The sequence below is a fragment of the Stegostoma tigrinum genome, chromosome 14, assembly GCF_030684315.1.
Source record: "Stegostoma tigrinum isolate sSteTig4 chromosome 14, sSteTig4.hap1, whole genome shotgun sequence".
Taxonomy (NCBI): Eukaryota; Metazoa; Chordata; class Chondrichthyes; order Orectolobiformes; family Stegostomatidae; genus Stegostoma; species Stegostoma tigrinum.
The window spans coordinates 42,932,163-42,953,870 of NC_081367.1; the positions used below are offsets into that span (position 1 = coordinate 42,932,163).

Below are 21,708 nucleotides of genomic sequence, written 5' to 3' on the forward strand. Positions count from 1 at the left end.
AATGACAACCACATTGTAGGTGTTTAACCTTTTTAAGTACCTTTTACAGCAATTTTAAAATTGCATTAATACTGCCAATATGTGGTATGAGTACAATTTTTGTCTAGTTCATTACTTCAGATATCAGAACAGTATCTTATTACTGATTATCTAAATAGTACATCGCTACAAGCTATGGTTCTTGTAATACTGCAGAACAGTTGAGTTTGAATGATGACATGCGTCACAGAACTATAATTAGATTAGTTTAACTCAAACCATTGCTTCGAATAAATCAAAAGATATCAGACAATGCCTAAAAATTCAGGCATATTTTGGCCTTTATCTCGCTGTGAACAATGAACTAATAATTGACAAAGATTTAATCATTTCTGCTCCTACTCTTATTTTGTCATTTTGAATTATTTTATTTTATCTTCCCATGATAAGCACTATTCAAAGTTAAGAAATGGTTTTGATGGCAAAACTCAATGATAGGGATTAAAGTTGAGCAAATTGATAAGAGCTTGCCAAAGTTGTTTTTAACAATAGAAAAATGTTTAAAAGGTTCTTTTATCAAAAGTACGTAACAGTTTATAACACAAAATAAAACAAAACACATAAATTATATTACACAATACAGGAACTATTGGAATAAACTCATAACTAACATCAGAAAGATTCAATCATTTTACAGAACCAATAACATTAAAGGCAATCAAATTTCAGTTTAGGGTCACTCCTATCCAACATTAAAGATATTTAATATTGAAGATATTTAGTATGCTTGCCTTTATTGGCCAGTGCTTTAAGTATAAGAGTTGGGAGGTCAGGTTGCAGCAGTAGAGACCATTGTTTAGGCCACCTTTGGAATACTGCAGCCAATTCTGGTTTCTCTGCTATAGGATGTTGTGAAACTTGAAAGTTTTCAAAAAGATTTATAACACTGTTGCCGGGGTTGGAGGGTTTGAGCTACAGGGAGACGTTGAATAGGCTAAAGCTATTTTCCCTGGAAGTTCGGTGGCTGAGGGGTGACCTTATAGAGGTTTATAAAATCATGAGTGGGTTGGGTAAATAGGCAAGGTATTTTCCCCAGTGTGGGAAGCCCAAACCCAGAGGCCATAGGTTGAAGGTGAGAAGGGAAAGATTTAAAAGAGACCTAAGGGGCAACTTCTTCATGCAGAAGGTGGTGTATCGACTGAGCTGCCAGAAGAAGTGGCAGAGGCTGGTACATTTGCAACATTTAAAAGGCATATGGAAGGGTATATGAATAGGAAGGGTTTATGGCAAATGGGACTAGATTTACTAGGATATCTGGTCAACATGAATGATTTGGACCGACATTCTGTTACTATGCTGTACAACTCCATGACTCTATCTATTTCTTGAACCCGTGTCAAGATCCTCTCTCTGCACTGTAAAACCCAATTCATCTCAAACATCTTAGCAATGATGTCCCTGAGTATTTGCTGTTATGAAGCAACAGTTGCATGATTTCTTGGAAATGCTATGTTTAGTGCACTGTCCCAAATTACTTTCTCACCTTTTTCAAAGAAAGCAGATGTGACATTTACAGAACACAAGAAACGGTTCCAATTATCCTCCATATTAGAAGCTAAGGGTTTATAAATAATAACTAATTGTGAACCTTCATCACACTTCTCCATAGAAAAAGAAGTACTTTTAAGAGGCATTTTCCTTTCCTATCATAAGTTTCTCGTTACTATTTTCAGTTTTGCTTATGCAGATTTCACATTAACAGTAACAATATATTTACAGTAAATACACTAAGACTTTCCATAACTACCACATTCTGTACAAGCTTCAATCATGACATTTATTTTATTCCATTCTCCGTGTTTCTAGGTTTGGGTCAATCTAGAACAAAAAGTAAAAACTGAAAGATCTGTGGATGTTGTAAATCAGAAACAAAAACAGAAGTTGCTGATAAAGCTCAGTGGGTCTTGCAGCATTTGTGAGGAGAAATCAAAGTTAACGCTTCGGGTCCAGTGACCCTTCCTCAGGACAAACGGTAATGGCTTTAGGCAAACAGGTGACAGATTTAAAAGAGAGATAGGAGGAATTACTTCTCTCAAAGGGTTGTGAATCTGTGGAATTTGCTATCCTAGATTGCAGTGGACGATAGGATGCTTAATAAATTTAAGGAGGAATTGACAGATTCTTAAATTGATAATGAGTTAAAAGGTTATGGGAAATGGGCAGGAAGTGGAGTTGAGGCCAAAATGAGCATATTAAATGGCAAAGCAAGTGCAAAGAGCTGAATTGCCTACTGCGGCTCCTAGTTCTTATGTTAGGCCATGGGACCATAACATATAGAGCAGAATTAGGCCACTTGTTCCATCCAGTCTGCTCCACCATTCAGTCATGGCTGATATGATTTTCTCGACCCCATTCTCCTGCCTCCTCCCTGTAACCATTGATCACTTTTCTAATCAAGACCCAATCTATCTCTATTTTAAATAGACTCAATGATTTGGCATCTACAGCCTTCTGTAGCAATGAATTCCACAGATTCATCATCCTCAGGCTGAAGAACCTCCTTCTCAGCTCAGTTGAGAAGCATGGCCCCTTCATCTGAGGCTGTGCCCTTGGGTCCTAGTTTCTCCTGCTAGTGGAAACATCTTCCCAACATGCACTCTATCCAGCGGTCTCAGTATTCTAAAAGTATCAGTGACATGCTTTATGTTGCCTGGTCTGGAGTGAAGGCCTTATGAAGAAAGGCTGAGGGACTTGGGTCTGTTCTCATTGGAGAGAAGAAGGCTAAAAGGGGATTTACTAGAGACATACAAGATGATCAGAGGATTAGATAGGGTGGACAGTGACAATCTTTTTCCGAGGATGATGACGTCGGCTTGTACGAGGGGGCATAGCTACAAATTGTGGGGTGATAGATTTAAGACAGATGTCAGAGGCAGGTTCTTTACTCAGAGAGCGATAAGGGCATGGAACGCCCTGCCTGCCAATGTAGTTAACTCAGCCACGTTAGGGGCATCTAAACAGTCCTTGGTTAAGCATATGGATGATGATGGGATCGTGTGGGGGGGTGGGCTTAGATTAGTTCACAGGTCAGTGCAACATCAAGGGGCGAAGTGCCTGTTCTGTGCTGTATTTTTCTATGTTCTATGTTCTTACTTGCTCTTGATAAAGCATACACTGATAATGAATCTTCCTGCAACATGAATTATATTCCAATTATATAGCTGTAGCATGTAATTTCAATTTTAATTTTGCATCAACAAAGTCACGTTTAGCTAATTTAAAGACCAAATTGTCTCTTTGTAACTGATCAAACAATTTGTTCAAGTGTTGTAACTGTTCCCAGGTTTGGTTTTGTAAATAGGGCTTACAAAAGCTTTCTTTGGCCGTCTCAGTCAATATCCTTCTAATAAATTTAATAACCTAACGTATACGCAATTGTAATAATATATCAAGTTTCAGTACTATGATAAATGGTGATCTCCAGCTACTGTGACTCTATTCAACAAAGTAATTTTCCCGTACTTAACATCCTTCCCGACTTGGGCTAACTTCTCGCGCTTCAGTCAGCAAATATGTTATTTTATGAATAATCCTGGCTTATATTAACATTAAGAATAACCAAAAATGTTTTTCCTGGTCTTTTTACACAAAATGATTCATTAATTTTGATGGAATTAGACAGGAGCTTGCAGGGGCTGACTGGTGTAGTTTGTTTGCAGGCAAAGGAACCTCTGGCAAGTGGGAGGTCTCTAAAAGTGTGATAGCTAGAGTTCAAGGTCTATATGTTCCTGTGAGGGTGAAGGGCAAGGTTGGCAGGAGTAGGGAACCCTGGATGACAAGAGATATTGATGTTTTAACCAGAAAAATGGAGGCATTGTTCAGAAACAGGCAGCTGGGATCAACAGAATCTCTGGAGGTATCTGGGAATACAGGAGTCTACTAAAGAAGGGAATCAGGAGGACAAAAACGGGGCTCTCAGATTTAGCTGAGAAGATTAGGGTGAATCCAAAGAGATTCTTTAAGTATATTAAAGGAAAAAGAGAGAATAGGACCCGTCAAGGACGAAAGTGGACATGTATGTGTGGAACCGCAGTAGATGGGTGAGGTCTTCTATGAATATTTCTTCTCTGTGTTTACTGTGGAGAAAGACATGAAGACAAGGGAACTTGGGGAGGTTAGTGGCGATATCCTGGGGGCTGTCCATATCACAGTAGAAGTGTTAGAAGTATTAAAATGCATGAAGGTGAATAAATTTCCTGGTCTTGGTCAGATATATCCAAGAATGCTGAAAGAGGCTAGAGAAGAAAGTGTGGGGGCCTTGGCTGATATATTTGCATCATCGTTAGCCATTGGTGAGGTCCCAAAAGACTGGATGGAATCAAATGTTGTGCCCTTATTCAAGAAGGGCTGCAAAGAAAAACCTGGGCATGATGGTAGGAAGCAGACAGTAAAAGTGGAAGATGCTTGTCAGGCTGGAGGCCTGTAACTAATGCTATGTCTCAGGGGTTGGTGCTGGGCCCATCGCTGTTTGTTATCAATATCTATGATTTAGATGAGAATGTACAAGGCATCTTTAGTAAATTTGCAGATGACACCAAAATAGGCAGTATTATGGAGCGTCAGGAAGGTTATCAGAAATTGCAGCAGGATCTTGATCAACCGGGAAACTGAGCCAAGAAATGGCAAATGGAATATAATACAGATAAGTATGAAGTGTTACATTTTGGAACGTCAAATCAAGGTAAGGGTTTCATGTTGAATGGTAGGGCCTTAAGGAGTGTAGTGGAACAGAGGGACCTTGGAGATCAGTTGCATGGTTTTCTGAAAGTGAAGTCACAGATAGACAGGACAGTGAATTAGGTTTTTGGCACACTGGCCTTCATCAGTCATGGCGCTTAGTACAGATGTCGGGAAGTTATGTTGCAGCTGTACAGAATGTTGGCGAGGCCGCACTTGGGAGTATTGTGTTCAATTTTGGTCACCTTGCTATAGGAAGGATGTTATTAAACTGGAAAGTGTGCAGATATTGCAAGCACTCAAGGGACTGAGTTATAGGGAGAGGTTGGACAAGCTAGGGCTTTTTTCTTTAGAGCACAGGAGACTGAAGGGAAATTGTACAGAAGTGTATAAGATCATGAGTGTCATAGATAATGTGAATGCACTCAGTCTTTTTCCTGGGTTTGGGGAATCAAGGATGAGAGGGTATCAGTTTAAGGTAAGAGAGGAACAAATACATGGTAACCTGACGGGCAAGTTTTTTTTTACACAGAGGGTGATGCGCATATGGAATGAGCTGCTGATGGAAATGGCTGAGACAGGTACATTAACAACATATAAAAGGCATTTGGCCGAATAAATGGATAGGAAAGGTTTAGAAGGAAATGGGCCAAGTGCAGGGAAATAGGATTAGCGTGGATGGACATTTTGGTCAGCATGGATCAGTTTGGGCCGAAGGACCTGTCTCCATGCTGTAGGACTCTATGACTCTGTGACTTTATGAATCTGTTATAGTTTTCATAAGTTAGTTTGATAGCTTTCTAACCTTTTCAGCATTTCCATATTTCCTAATGTGATTTACTAAACTACAGACATTAGAATTTTCAATTTCATATTCATTCTCAAATAGTTCTGATACTTTTATCTCATGCCTTTCACCGTAAACACACTGCTGACTTGGCTATGTTCCCCATCACAGTACCACTTCAACTGACAATGAATTGATTTTTTTCACCTAAGTACTCACTATGCAGCATACACTGTTGAGTTTCTTTTAGATTTGATGAAGTTCAGTGAACCTTACATTTAATAGTTCCCCAGATATTGGTGACGACACTAACACCTTGTCTCCAGCTTCAAAATTATGAGTATTGACCTTTTCACCTGCTCCCTTGTTTATTGTGTACAGAGTACTCTTCAAACGCTTTCTGAACAACATGTGCACATCTGTTATTTTCTCTTGGAAATTTGACACATTGGTGAGAAATGTGTGTTGGTGTGTATATTTTTAATTAATTAATTTAAAGGGTTGTCTCATCTTATCACCACATACCAGTTCAAAAGGAGTGAATTCTGTGGACTCATTAGGAGTATCCCTAATGGCAAACAATAACAAGGGAATTCCTTTGCCACAATCATTAGGACATTCTTGACAAAAGCTCTAATCATAATTTTTAAATTCATCTTTGCATTGTTCTTCGAGATTGTGGATGATAATCTGACATGTCAATTAGTTTATTTGCAAACTATTCGTTATTTGAGTATTCCCAACAGAATGTTTAAACCTTTGAAAAACGTGACAATTTGATTTTTTTGAGTAACTGATATCTTGAACAAAAGAAAATAAACTAACTCTTCCACCCACTACATTTTTACTTAATTTTACTGAAAAAGCACTGCTTCAAGAAATCCAGTTGAAACATCCATAATTGTTAACATTACTGATTCCCATTCTTGGTTTCAGGTTAGGGTCCTACCAGCTAAATGGTATTTAAAAGCTTGTACCAGAATTAAAGGCACACATTTAATTAATGGTTGGGGTTTCCTAACATTTAACCTGTACTTGGAATTGTATGACAAAATTTAAGCACATAATTTTATACACATAATTTTAGGCAATAAAAATGGTTTAATACTTTAGCTTGTGTTTTCCTAACACGTGAATCAACATTGAAATCTGATGAACCTGTTGTGAAGTTTTGTTACAAGGTTCAAACAGAGCTATTCCCTGATGGACCACTGTCCATTACTCATTTGCACATATTTGAAGTGGTCTGCATTTCTTCAATAGCCTGGTGTCTTTCAAATAACACTTGGGTATTTCTTCTGATACAACTTGAGTAGGCTGTTTGATATAGCTCTCAACTCAGTATCTATCTGTTCCTTTTTCATGAAAGAAGTAAAATAAAAATGTTAGCCTCATTCTCTTTAAATGCCTCTTTTCTGTTGAAGTTTTTAAAAATAGTGTCAAAATGACTGAATTTACACATTGTATCCCTTTGCATAGCCTCTTGCTCTTGCTACCTAATCCTATGGGCCTGAGATCTGATCACAAATAATCCAGTACTCCTGCAGTGTTTCAGTTTCTTTTACTTACACTATTTGTTCCAATATCCTTGGTGATGTCAATATTTTTGAACCAAGAAGGTCATTTTCCAACATAAAATCAATTCCTTCCAAAAGGATTTGGACTATTCTAACAATAATTTCCTACCTTGTTAAGTCTATGTAATGGGATTGGATTATAAATTTGTTGTATTTCCCAATCTGATTACTGGACAGTGGAATTTAGAATTTTCAATTTCATATTCATTCTCAAACAGCTCTGATATGTTTATATCACCCCTTACTTCTTTCATCACGTACGATTTTTGCTTTCATTAGTGTCTCTGGAAGACATTATCATCAGTGGCTGACTTGCTCCAATACTTGTCAATTTATTTATTGGTTTGCCTCCTTGATGAGAAGAATAGGAAATACCTATCCTTTTGAAACAACATATTTAGCACCTTCAGTGGCCTAATTTTCGTCAGCAATAACCAAGGAAGAACTTTCTTGATAAAAAAAAGAAAGAACTGCAGTTGCTGTAAATCAGCAACAGAAACAGAAGTTGCTGGAAAAGCTCAGCAGGTTTGGCAGTATCTGTGAAGAGAAATCAAAGTTAACATTTCAAGGCTGGTGATCCTTCCTCAAGGACTTAATTATCTTTCACTTCCAAGGAAGTTCTCAGTGAGCATACTTCACCTGTAACTCTGTTTTCTCTGCAAGATGCTGCTGGACCTGCTGAGTTATTTCAGTAATTTCTGATTTTGTTTCTGAATTCCAGCATCAGCAGGTCTTTGCGTTTTTAGTGTTTAACATACTGCTACATATGTTCTGGGTCTGTCTGCCTTGAAGAAGGTCTGCTGCTCTCTAACAAGATGATTTCTGTTCTAATCCTTTTTCTCGTTCTCTGTCACTACTTTTGTCATTACTCCTGGTGTTTGACATGGTATTTGCCTGTTCTGAAGTCACTGAACCAGAAATGTTAACTCTGCTTTCTCTGCACATATGCTCAAGACCTGATGAGTTGTTCCAGCATTTTCTGATTTTGACCCTTCACCTGTTCTAGTGCTTATTTTGTTGCTCATTTGCTTTCCTGATGCACTAACATAACACTCCTGTTTAAGAAAGGAGGGAGGCAGAAGATGGGAAATTATAGGCTGGTTAGTATGAGCTTTATCATTGGTAAGATTTTCTAGTCCATTATTATGGATAAGATTACAGAGTACTTGGAGGTGCATGGTAAAATATAGTTGATAAATAAGCTTCAAAGGGAGGTCATCCCTGACAAATCTGTTAGAATTCTTTGATAAGGTAAAGAGCAAGTTAGACAAAGGACAGCCAGTGGATGTGATCTATTTGGATTTCCCAGGAGGCCCTGACAAGGTGATAAATAAGAGCCCATGATGTTAAGGGTAAGTGACTGGCATGGATAAAGAATTGGCTGACTGGCATAAGGCAGAAAGTGGGAATAAAGATGACAGCATTAACTAGTGGAATTTGCAGAGGTCATTTTTGAGACGATAATAGTACTTAACATACGTTAATGATCTGGACAAAGCAATTGAGGGTATTTTTGATACTTTTGCAGATAACCCAATGATAGGTGGACAGACAGGTAGTGCTAAGATCACGTGGAGGCTGCAAAAAGACTTGGGCAGGCTAGGAAAGTGGGTGAAGAAGTGGCAAATGGAATACAATGATGGTGGAGGTGTATGTGGTGGTGGTGGTGCGGGTGGGGGGGTGGGGGATTGTGAAGTTATGCACTTTGGTAGGAAGAACGGTGGCATTGAATATTTTGTAAATAGGGAAAGGATCCAAAATCTGAAGCACAAGGGACTTATGAGTGCTAGTTCAGGATTCTTAGGGTTAACATGCAGGTTCAGTTGTGAGTTAGGAGGGGAGATGTAATATTTCATTTTAACGGGTTAAACTACAAGAGCGAACAAGTACTGCTGACCGCATCTGTAATTTTGTGAGCAGTTTTGGGCCTTACATCTGAGGAAGAATGTGCTGGTTTTGGAGGAGGTTTACAAGAACGATCCTATGGATGAAGAATTTGTCATGACGGGAGTGGTTGAGGATGCTCAGTCTATACTTGATGAGTTCAGAAGGTTTAGAGGGGATCTAGTTGAAACTTACAGGCTACTGAGAGTGGACATGGAGAGAACATTTCCACTAGCAGGACAGTCCCGGTCCCAAGGGCATAGCTACAAGGTAAAGGGACAACACTTTAAAACAGAAATGAGGAGGAATTTCTTCAGCCAGTGTGTGGTAAATCTGTAGAAGGTCATGGAGGCCATGTTCTTGAATGTATTTTCGACAGAGATAGATGGGCTCTTAATTAGTAAGGGGATCAAAGATTACTGGGAGATGCCCTGCTCCAGTGGTCCCCAGCATTACAGATACCAGTCTTTAGTCAATTTGATTCACTCCACATGATAGCAAGAAACAGGTGGAGGCACAGAATACAACAAGCTATGACCCTGACAACATTCCAGCAATAGTACTGAAGACGTAATCCCAAGAACCTGTTGCTCCCCTAGGCAAGCTGTTCCGCGACAGTCACAACATTGGCACTTATCCTACAATGTGGAAAATTGCCCAGGTATGTCCTGCACATCAAAAGCAGGACAAATTCAACACAGCCAATTACACCCCATCAATCTACACTCAATCATCAGTAAAATGATGGAAGGTGTCATCAGTAGTGCTATCAAGCAGGTCAGCAATAACTTGCTCAGTGATGCCCAGTGTGGGTTCCACCAGGGCCACTCAGCTCCTGACCTCATTACAAGTGTGATTCAAACATGGGCAAAAGAGCTGATTTCCAAAGGTGAAATGAGACTGACAGCCCTTCACATCAAGGCTGCATTCAACCAAGTATGGCATTAAGGAGCCGTAGCAAAACCGGAAGCAATGGGTATTAAGGGCAAATCTTGGATGGTTGGAGTCATACTTGGCACATAGGAATATGATCCCAGTTCCTGGAGATCAGTCATCTCGGCTCCAGGCATCTCTGCAGGAGTTCCTCAATGTAGTGCCCTAGGCCTAACCACCTTCAGTTGCTTCTTCCATGATCTTCCCTCTGTCATAAAGTCAGAAGACTGCAAAACGTTCAGCACCATTCACCACCCCAGATACTGAAACAGTCCACACTCAAATGCAACACAATCTGGACAAATATCCAGGCTTGGGCTGATGACTGCCAAGTAAAATTCACACCAGACAAATGCCAATCTGTGACCATCATCAATAAGAAACAATATAACCACTGTCCCTTGACAAGCAATGATGTTATCATCACTGAATCTGTCACTATCTACATCCTTGGAATTACCACTGACTTGAATCTTAACTGGACCCACCACATAAACTGAGTGACTGCTAAAGCAGGCCAGAGACTAGGAATATTGTGACGAGTAACTCACTTCCTGACTCAATGAACAAAGAAAATTACAGCACAGGAACAGGCCCTTCGTCCCTCCAAGCCTGCACCAACATGCTGCTCATCACAACTAAAACCCTCTATTCTTCTGGCGACCGTATCCCTCCATTCCCATCCTATTCATGTAATTGTCAAGATGCCCTTTAAAAGTCACTACCGTATCTGCCTCCACTATCTTCCCCGGCAGTGAGTTCCAGGCACCCACCATTTTCTGTGTAAAAAAGCTCCATGTAAAAGACTCCTCAGAGAATGTCCAATAACAGCAAGGCACAAGTCAGGAGTGTGATGGGATACTGCACACTTGCCGGAATGGGTGCAGTTACAACAAAACACAAGAAGCTTGACACCATCCAGGAGAAAGCAGCTTTCTTGATGGCACCACTTCCACAAACACCCACTCCCACCACTACCAATACTCAGCAGCAGCACTGCAGAAATTTGCCAAAGTTCCTCAGAAAGCATCTTCTTAACCCAGGGCCACTTCCACCTCGAAGAACAAGGGCAGCCGATACATGGGAACACCACCAGCTGCAAGTTCCCCTCCAAGCCACTCACTTTCGTGACTTGGAAATATGTCACTGTTCCTACACTGTCACTGGGAAAATCCTGGAACATGCAATAACTGCTGGCCAGCCAGTGACGCTCATATTTCATAAATGGATAAAACCAAAGGGCAGAAGAATAGTGTTGAGAATCATATCAGCCATGACTGAATGGCAGAGCAGACTCAATGGGTCGGAAAGGTCTAATTCTGCTCCAGCATCTTATAGTCTTATGGCTTCAAATTATAAACACTTACAAGATACTGCTAAATCAAACTCCATCACATTAAAACTAAACTCGCTAAGTATCAGAGGTAACTTAACCATACACATATCAAAATATGGGATAAAAATCTAATTTAAATATTGAAAAAAATCCAATGTAAAATCCAATTTTACATTCGCTTTATTTATATTAAATATAACAAATCCAGTCTAACATCTTTGTTTACTGAAATAGCTCTGAAAGCTTGAATCACCATTATTTTGTCTTGCCCCTTCCAGGACACAAGTTACTTTGTGACTAGGAACCACAAGATTAAAATAAAAGTCTATTTATTCAATTATCTTTAAAGATTTTGTTTGGCAGATTTTTGTTCACTGAAGGTATCAAGGAAGGTACGTAAATGCAGTTACATGTATGTTGCAGGATTGTGCTTGTGGACAAAATAGAGCTGTTCCTTAAACTGGTCACTCTGTCTGAGAAGATCAAACACATTGTAAAGAAGACAATTATGTGCAGTCTGTTTTTTTCTCCACCTATACCACTTAATCTGAGCTTTTGCAATTTTTTAATATCAGATTTCCAACATGCACAGTATTTTGCTTTTATATTAGAGGACCAGGAATCACGGTCGTCAAGGATTCTGGTTATGGCTGAGTAAGATATCAGTAGATTTCGGATGAGATGATGGTTATGAAGGGTGGCCAATGATCAGCTAAATAGGCGGACGTTGAAATAGTTGAACCAAAACAGTAATTGCTGAAGAAACTCAGTTCGTCTGGATCTGAAATGTTGACTGTCTTTCTCTTCACAGATACTGCCAGGCCTGTTGAATTTTCCAGCGTTTCAGATTTCCAGTATCTGTAATTTTTCGTTTGTTGTTAAATGAAATAGTTGAGTCTGGAGGAGATAAATGCTTGACAGAATTTAAACAATCAGATGAGCTGAAGTAGGGGCAAGGCTGGATGGTGCAGTGGAGGTGGAAGTAGGTAGCAGAGATGCTACGGAATTCAAATCTCAGTTAGGGGTCAACTGAATGGAAAGATTGTGAAAAAAACGGTCAGTCTGGAGCAGGATTTTGATCCTGGCAAAACTATATTGTAATAACAATTGCAGTAAAACCTGGACTTCCAGCCCCAAACACCACTCCCTTTCAGAGATCAGCCTTCCAGGCTCAGATTCGCAGCACCCAAATATAAACTCTGTATATTTGAGGTGAATGTAAGTGCCAGTAACGATTCTCTTGATCAGACATTTCCTGTACAACACAATTTTTCCTGTAGTTTGATAGTTTAATTGTGTTTCCTGCATACTAAAAACAGTTTCCATACTTTTCTTAAGTTGTTTTCCAAATGTGTATATTGGAAAAAAGTTTGATCCAGGTTTAGAAATAACATGATTAGTTGTAATGTACACAAACATAAGATCTTCAATGGTATTACTCATTAACTTATAATAAAAGGAAATTTAAAGCTGTAAAATTCTTGACAGCATCTCTATCTTCGTTTATTGATCCATATGCAACTCGTAACTCATCTGTGGCCTTATTCAAAATTAGGAGACAAATTTTTTTTTTGAGTATGCAAAATAGTGGCTAAACTGTTAAGACTTCAGAAACTCACTCAATCAAACCCATTAGTAGCTAGGAACTGAACTGTATTCTAAAGGGTGATAGAGCAGAATTAAATGGGAACTGTCGACACAGCAACTTATTATGATAAAAGTTAAAAGAACTTCATGACCAAATGGTGCAGTAATGGGATGTACAATGTGAGCTGGAAGTACACGCCCTATGCAAAATTGCTTTATAGGTATGAATGATAATAGCAGTGATCTGAATTTCAAAGGAAGTGGCAAACGAATGGCATTTGCTGTTTGCAATGTTTACAGTGCCTCACAGATCTTTCATGGGCTTTTAAGGGGAAATTTATGATCAGTGGATATTTGAAACAACATGGCATCCGTTGGGAACTTGGGACATATATCAGCAGGAGGCAAAGTGTGTCTCCTCAACCAGATTAACAAATCCTCACTGAGACATGTGGGGTCATTTAGATATGCAAGTCAAAATATTTAAATCAAAGTAAAATTGTGTCCACAGTGTGGAGGAGTGGAGAATGAAAAATCAAACTGAATCGTAGGAGAAAGAAAAGGTAAAAATATACAGAGAGAGCTTCCTTTATGCTTTTTCTTTGCAGGCTGAGTGGTTTTCCACTGTACTGCTTCTGCATAAGCCATGTTTGCTTCTTCAGAAGTGAATCAGAACATTGTTGTCAAGCAGATTTCCTTTCCGTCAGAACCCATCAGCTCCATCGTGATCTTTCAGCTCCATCTTGCTAACGTACAGGGTGGCATGGTGGCTCAGTGCTTAGCATTGCTGCCTCATAGTGCCAGGGACCCATCTTCAGGCAACTGTCTTATGTGGAGTTTGCAACATTCTTCCTGTCTGCTTGGCTTTCCCCCAGGTGCTCTGGTTTACTCCCACAATCAAAAGATGTACAGGTTAGGTGGACTGGCCATGCTAAATTGCCCATAGTGTCCAGGGATGTGCAGACTAGGTTGATTAGCCATGGGAAATGTAGGGTTACAGGGATAGGATATGGGGGTGGGTCTGGGTGGGATGATCTTCGAAGGGGTCAGTGTGGACTTGATAGGCCTGCTTCCACACCGTAGGGATTCAATGATTCTATCATTTTTCTATAAAATCTAATCATTAAAATCTCAAGGAATGGAATTTGACACATTTTTAAGGCTAGATTGTGGTATAATTATCATGTATTACACTGTTAAAAATCACTGACGTTTGAATGCAAAAAAAAATTTTCTTCTACTTAACTCTGAATTCATGCCATTGTATTGATTTCAGTGACATATCTATCAGTGAAAACTGATATAGCATTTCCAGCAGAGAAATGGGCTATTTATGACAACAACAGGATTAGAGTGTTTCTGGGTTTAGCTGGAAACAGTTGTTGCCAGCGACTGTTGTCTGATTTACTCAGTGGGTGCTACTAACCTCACCATGATTATCTACACAAAATCTGGACCCAATACCTTTTCTCCCATATTCCAAATTGTAGTGCTCTTGTTGCAGTTGCAATTTGCAGAACACTGTCCAGGAATACTTTGTTCTCCACGATCATTGTTTGAATAGATGCCAGTTCACCACAGATTGACACCACAGAGTGACATTATGCATATTATGAAACCCAAAGAACTTTCAAACAGTAATTAACATAATGATCCAAAGTACTGCATGCATTTTTTTCTAGACACATTAACTACAAAAAACATACATAAACCGGCATTTCAAATATTACTGGAGAAATGCAGAAATAAATGTCTTTCGGGGTAAATTTTTAATAACTTCTTCAGCATTTGCATTTAATAGTTTTCCTGATTTGTCAGGAGCATGGCATTAAGAAATGGCATTAGATAAACTACGAAATCAAAGTGGTAACAAGAATTATACTTAGTTCTAGAAAAATTATTTTACTGGAATCTACATATTTAAAATAAAAACTCCAGCAAAGTGAAATAACACTGAGGGTGTGTTTTCCATAGTGAACACAGTTATGTTGTACTGTCTTGGCACACTATAAAACTGAACATAATTGTTGCCAAAGCTAGTTAACTAATGACTGGAAATATCAATTGTATTTCTAACACAGCAGTTGTTCTTGTTTTACAAAACTTGTGTCAGGTTTTTGTTTAAAAATTCCAAATCTTACACAGCTTTACAAATTTTCGGAAGGCACAAGTTTTCATACGATAAATCTACTCACATATTCTATATAATAGCTGGATTAAACATTTCCGTTTCAGGTAACAGGGAAGAAGCAAGGGAAGAGGCTATGGATACTCATCATTTTCTGCAGGAATGGACCACTATTTTTCAGCATCTGAAGCAGCTGTCAGTGTACTCAATTATAATTCTTGTGATAGTAGCCTGCTCTTGATGTAAAAACATCGGGGATTTTTGTTAACAAAGTGAGAAGCTGGATGAACTTCACAAGGGGATTTTTGTTAAACTGTCTTTTAAAAACAGGGCCTAAATTACTTAGTACATTTTCTGTCGTATGCACGGTTTATTTGTTTGTTCTGAAAAACATATGGCCAAGCTTATGACAAGGGAAAAGGGGCTGTTGCAACATATAGGGGCAGCACAGTGGCTCAATGGTTAGCACTGCAGCCTTACAGCGCCAGGGACTGGGGTTTGATTCCAGCCTTGGGGCGACTGTCTGTGCGGAGTTTGCACATTTTCCCCGTTTCTGCGTGGGTTTCCTCTGGGTGCTCCAGTTTCCTCCCATAGTCCAAAGATGTGCAGGCTAGCAGACTAAATTAATTGATTCATCTTTATCAAAGTTAATAAAATAACATAAAGTTTAAAAACTTATTACATTAGTGCATATTATAAGCACCCCTCAGAAAGAGGACAAATGCAAAATGTGACATGTTTACCTGCAGACTTAAATATTTTTTGTCAATTCATACCACCTGCTGTTTCAACTTATACAGCGTAGAGATTGAAAGCTGATTAAAACATGAATAAATACTGCTAGAAGCATTTCCAAAACGATTAACTTACTTATTGCTGTCCTTATATTGATAGATATAACATCCTTGAGGCATTCCTGTTTCTCTATCCAAGGTGAAAGCGATCTTCGACTGCAAAAGAGGGACACATTCAATGACACTGGATTAATGCTACAAATTAAAATAAAGGAATGCTTTTAGTTCTGATAGATGGCATAGCCACTCAGTGGTTAGCACTGTTGCCTCACAGTGTCAGGGACACAGATTCAATTCCAGCCTTGGGTAAATGTCTGTGTGGAGTTTGCACGTTCTCTCTCTGTGTCAGTGTGGACTTCTACCATGTGCTCTGGCTTCCTCCCATAGTCCAAAGGTGGATTGGTCATGGTAAAATGCCTGAGAGTACAGGGATGTGCAAGCTGGGTGGGTTAGCCATGGTAAATGTGAGGTTACAGGTATACAGTAGGAGTTTGGGTCTGGCTGGTATGGTCTTCGGAGGGCGAGTGCAGACTGGATGGGTCAAATGGCATTTTTCCACACTATAGGGATTCTATTCCATGAAATGTCAGGACACTACAACACAATTATAATTAAAAGAAGAGATAATCTAATGTTGCAGTCTTACTACTAGATTAAATGTTGTACAGTCTCCATCTACGAATGACAGTGGCTTGAACAAGATGTCAGAAAGGCAGAACCACTGAGACTAAATTTTTGATTTTTTTTTGCAACATTAAAGAGGTGCAAAAGGAGACATTCTCTGTTAAACCTGTCACACAAAATGCTTAGTTTCTTTTAAAAAAACTTACATTATTAAAATCTTGAACCAATGAGAGAATATTCTAGCAGAAAACTATTAATGATGAAGATCTCTAAGTAAGAGACACTACAGTACTGTACTTAATACTCCAGATGTGTTCTCACCAATATCCTGTATGACTGAAGCATGACCTCCCTCCTCTTGCATTCAACTCTCCTCACAATAAAACATAATTCTATTAACTTTCCTGATTACTTGCTGTACCAGCATACTAATCGGTGATTCATGCACTAGGACACCAAGATCTTTTTGCATCCTCTCACCATTTAGGTAATATCTTGCTTTTTATTCTTTCTACCAAAATGGACAATTTCACACTTTCTCACATTGTCCTTCATTTGCCAGATCTTTGCCTGCTCGCTTATAACCTACTTATATCCCATTCTACGTTCCTCATGACCGCTTAACAATTCACTTTTCCACCTATCTTTATGGTAAGTTCAGCTACCATACCTTTGGTCTCTTCGTCCACATCATTTATGCAAATTGCAATGAGTTGAGGTCCTGGCATTGACGCTTGTGGAACACCACTCATGATTTCCTGCCTGTCTGAAAAAGAGAAGTGCACCCCTATTCTCTGCTTCCTGCTACCCAGCCAATCTTCTATCAATGCCAAGGCGTTATCCCCTACACGAGCTTTTAATTTCTGCGAGAACCTTTGATGTGGCACCTGATCAAATGTCTTCTGGAAATCCAAGTACACTACATCCATGACTCTCTTAAATCTACAGTAACTACTTCAAAGACCTTGTTATAATGCCGTTAATAATAACTTCTAACATTTTCCTTTCCTCACCTGTTCAAAGGTAGCCTTCAGATTTTGGGAACTTCTCATACCTACACGAAACCATGGATAAATAGGCGATCCAGGCTTTATAAGGCTCTTGTAACAACATTTGCAGATTTCACAGCAAGAGATATCCTGTGCTTAAACTTTTGTTTATTCTTTCATGGGATGACAGCATAAGTGGTAGGCCAATTGCATAACTCTAGCTGCCTTTAAATGGAGATCATGACTCATTTTCTTGAACAACTACGGTCCGTTTGGTGCAAGTATACTGAGGGTGCTGTTAAGAAGTGAGTTCCAGTTTTTGACCCAACAAAAGTGAAGAACGACAATATAGATCTAAAACTTCCGAGAACACTCCCAATGAGGTTTGCAACTCTATGGTTGCCTTCCCTCCATCTATTCCGACATCACTTCATGCCCCTCTGTTCTAAACATTAAAAATGTGGATGACAAGTTATTAATTTGAGAGTAGTAAATGAACAAACAAAGCAGAATGGAAAACCAGTTAACTATTCATCCTACTTTGTATTCCTATCTAAATTTTGAACAATATTCTAGCTGGTTTTGTTGGTGCTGCAAATATAAGGCATTTGAGATCAAGCAACACTTTAATGTCCGAGTAGTCAGTTGAGTATGCAAGTGAAAAGGCTCTCTGCTGACAAATTTTATTCAAGCCAAGTTGCATTATTATTTGAGAATAATGCCGTAAATTAAGTAAAAGAGTAATGTTCACACCCCCTTCATATCAATATCAAATTTATATGAATGAAATGTAGTCACATCCCTCTTCCCACTGTTGCATTTAGTTCTCAACAGACTACACACAAGTATATTCCAAATGTTGAGAATCTTTATATACATCAGTGTCACAAGTCACAAGGTAGTATAGGAAGTCAAAAGTTCTGTTTGGAAATAGATAAGACTATTCTTACATGAAGACCACAAATGATTGATAAGTCTATATTGTGCTGGAGAAAAACAGCATTATTGGAAGTAATTTGGATTAGATGCTGCTGATTGGGAGCATTGGTAAACGAAGTCAGCTGTCATCTTTGCCTACCTAGAACAACAGCTCTTCAAATTCAATTGATTATCAATTATAACAAAGTTTGTTTTAACCAGCACCTTATGAACTGGCTGGCATTCTTGATAAACTGGCAAAAATTGCAAAGATCAGAAATTCACTGTATCATTGCTATCTCCATGATGTCCGAGTAGTCAGTTGAGTTTGCAAGTGAAAAGGCTCTCTGCTGACAAATTTTATTCAAGCCAAGTTGAGATTTATGCTGTAAATTAAGTAAAAGAGTAATGTTCACACCCCCTTCATTGTATTTCTTTTACTTAGTGTGTGTCTTTACATTGATTATGCAGACCTCTTGATCAACCAGAATTTTGGATCAGCCAGCATGCTCCTGGTCTCATATGTGCCAGTTAACAAAATGTTTGCTGTACTTTGATGATCACTGTCAGACAGAAATGCATTTCTTTTTCTTTCAGCAAAAATAACTGGCTTTCATCCAAATTTTCAATACCTTCCACCTGCATCGAGGAAAAATAAATTACCTACCCTCAACTAAAACACACATTGATTTTGCTGAATAATCTATCTTCATTTAAGTTTCAATACAGAAAAAAGGATGCACAATTTGAGGAATAAACAGTGGACAGAGAGTGCAGAGCAAATCCAACTCTTTGCTGACGTGCATAGCATGTGTTGTTTTCAATGCAAACAGATAAAAGATAATCTCAGCATTTACGACCAGTTAAGTTTAATTCTGTTGTAGGACAAATTTTTAGAAACAATAATTCAGAACAAAACTAACCTTCACACGGACAAGAACAGCCAACATGGATAACCGTGAGATACAGATAATGCTGTTGATGTGGTATATATGGCCTTCCATAAAGCACCAGATGCAGTACTGCACAAAAGACTTTTGAGCAAACTTATAGCTAATGGAATGACAAGATCCAAACAAACATGGATATGCAACTATTTGAAAGAATGATACAGAATGTTGGTGAATAGATATGTTTAGTCTGGAAGAAGGCTCTTCTGTGGTCAATAATATAACTCTTGCACTTTTTGACAAGTATTAATGACCTTGGCCTTGACATACAGGGCATAAGTTTAAAATTCATAGGTGATGTAAAATTTAAAACCACTGTAAACTGAGAGGAGGATAATGCAGATCTTCAGAAAGACACAACCAAGTCATTGAAATGGAGAGGGTGCAGCTACTTTGAGTGATTCTTCTTGATAGCAAGTCCAGAATTGAGGAGAGAGAACGGAACAGATTCATGAGAATGGTTCCATGAATGAGGATCTTCAGTTATGAAGATAGATTTCAGAAGCTAAGTCTCTTTTATCAGGAGGAGATGGCTGAAACGAAATTTGACAGAAGTATTCAAGCAGCATGAGGGGTCTTGACAGAGTAGATAGGAAGAAACTGTTCGCATCATGAGAGGGTCAAGAAAGATAGGACAGAGTTAAAGTAATCAGCAAAGTTTTATTATCTCATAAACAGCTAGAATGATATCAAAATGTTTTGGTGCTGACATCTTTTACTAGCTTAAAATAGCCACTTAAATTCTGTGGAAATTTCAGAAATCATTCCTCCAAACCACTCAGCGTTTCAGAACATATTTAATATGACCTGGAAATCAGAATGAAGATATATACAGAAAAAATTTACAGAACCCCAATAAAAATTGAATAGATTTAAGATTTCATATAGTTTGTTTTTTAATCAAGGACTTCATTCTAAAATTCCTATATTTTCTTCCATGAATTGGATCCTTCTCAGCACACAAAAGACAAATCTGGATACGCAAAACATTTTCAGAATTACAATGAAAGTCCATGTGATCTTGCAGCATCAACTATTATTTCTTTTCATGTTGTGAAAAAAGGTCTTTAAAACTTAAAATTGCAACTCAAAAATTAACAAAATTTGAACTTTAAAATTATGCATCAAGTGTAAACAAAATCTGTCATATTAAGTAATGTGGTTAATTATTAACCCTGCATTTTCTGTATGTATTCAAGACTTGAAAGTTCAAACTTGAATAACCTCATACACCTTAATTACATATAGTATCATAATTCAATTTGACTTGCATTTCACTGCAAAAACATATTCCTGCTAAGTGCATTGTAGCTTTGTCAGTAAAGCCACTTATTTTGTCTATTCCTTGATAGAAGAGTTTCCGATAATTTTCCTCAGAAGATAGTCTGAACAATAACTAAAAGTAACCTAAATTTTTCAACTGTCACCTTTAAGAAAACTACTAAAAGGAATATAAAAATAAATATTCAAGTCATAAACTTGTTAATGAACAGTTTGTACTATTTATTTCAATTGAATTGGGCATACTACAGCCTGGTCAAGGCTTTATTTCCTGTAGCATTGCAGATCTGAGATGTGTTTGAGTGACGCAGTTTCATTACCTGGAAATAATGGCACCCCAGTTAGTTCTCATGACCACATTGCTCTGTGTTGCGTTGAACAAAAGCTTCAACATTTCTGATTATCTCTACATAATCTAATGCTTGGCTAAACCACAAAACGTTAAGTTATCAATCAGCCAAAGATCAAAACAACTGCCAATATAATGTTAGAAAAGCAAAAGCTATTGTGGTAAACTTTAATATAATTACGTTAGGAAATTTACAACATGACCAAAAGCCATTGCTTCATTATTTAAAACCTTCATCCTTTGAGTTACTGGGAAACCACCATTTCTTGGCAATGGGTAGACTGAGGTGCCAAAATCAATTTTATTCTTTTGAAAACAAGACAAAATAGCCATTCACATCAGGGCATTACTCAGAGTGGTATTGTTTGAGCTATTCCACATCACCAGCAGGGGTAGTCTCCAGCATGGCTTAAGTTGACGTTAAGGTCATATCACGTGCCACTTAGCCACACAATAAAACTGCAGTTGAAAACAGAGTGCATTAAGTTAAATTTATGTTCAGATCCTCAGATGTAACAAGTGTATTTTAAAAACGACAGAAGCTCATCTATCATTTATAGAGATGATTTCAAGTACTGATTCCTAACTTGAATTTGTTCCCAGGGAAAAGGCACGTGGACAGAAATCAGAATAAACCACTAACTGCTTGCCCTACATTCTTTTCATACTGTGTGGAAGTTTTAATTCAGCCTGCGCTATATTGTGATACACAAATAAACAGGAAACCAACTCAGTGGTACTAATTTGCAGTAAGAAAACAATTTTAACTCTGTATTAGTATGAGCACTGAATTCCTGTATACTTACATTTTATAGCTAACTTGTCAACACTGTATAGTTTGCAGATCTCTCAATG

The 21,708-nt window shown here is 38.3% G+C and overlaps 1 protein-coding gene across 2 annotated transcripts in view; it reads right to left on the bottom strand.

Moving 5' to 3' along the window:
* Positions 1-21,708, bottom strand: part of dis3l2 (DIS3 like 3'-5' exoribonuclease 2) — a 296,352-nt gene that overhangs the window by 62,293 nt on the left and 212,351 nt on the right. For both annotated transcript variants that reach the window (XM_059651106.1, XM_059651107.1), the window contains one exon: positions 15,819-15,898. In XM_059651106.1, the coding sequence (XP_059507089.1) occupies positions 15,819-15,898 (80 nt within the window). The remainder of the gene's footprint in view (positions 1-15,818; positions 15,899-21,708) is intronic.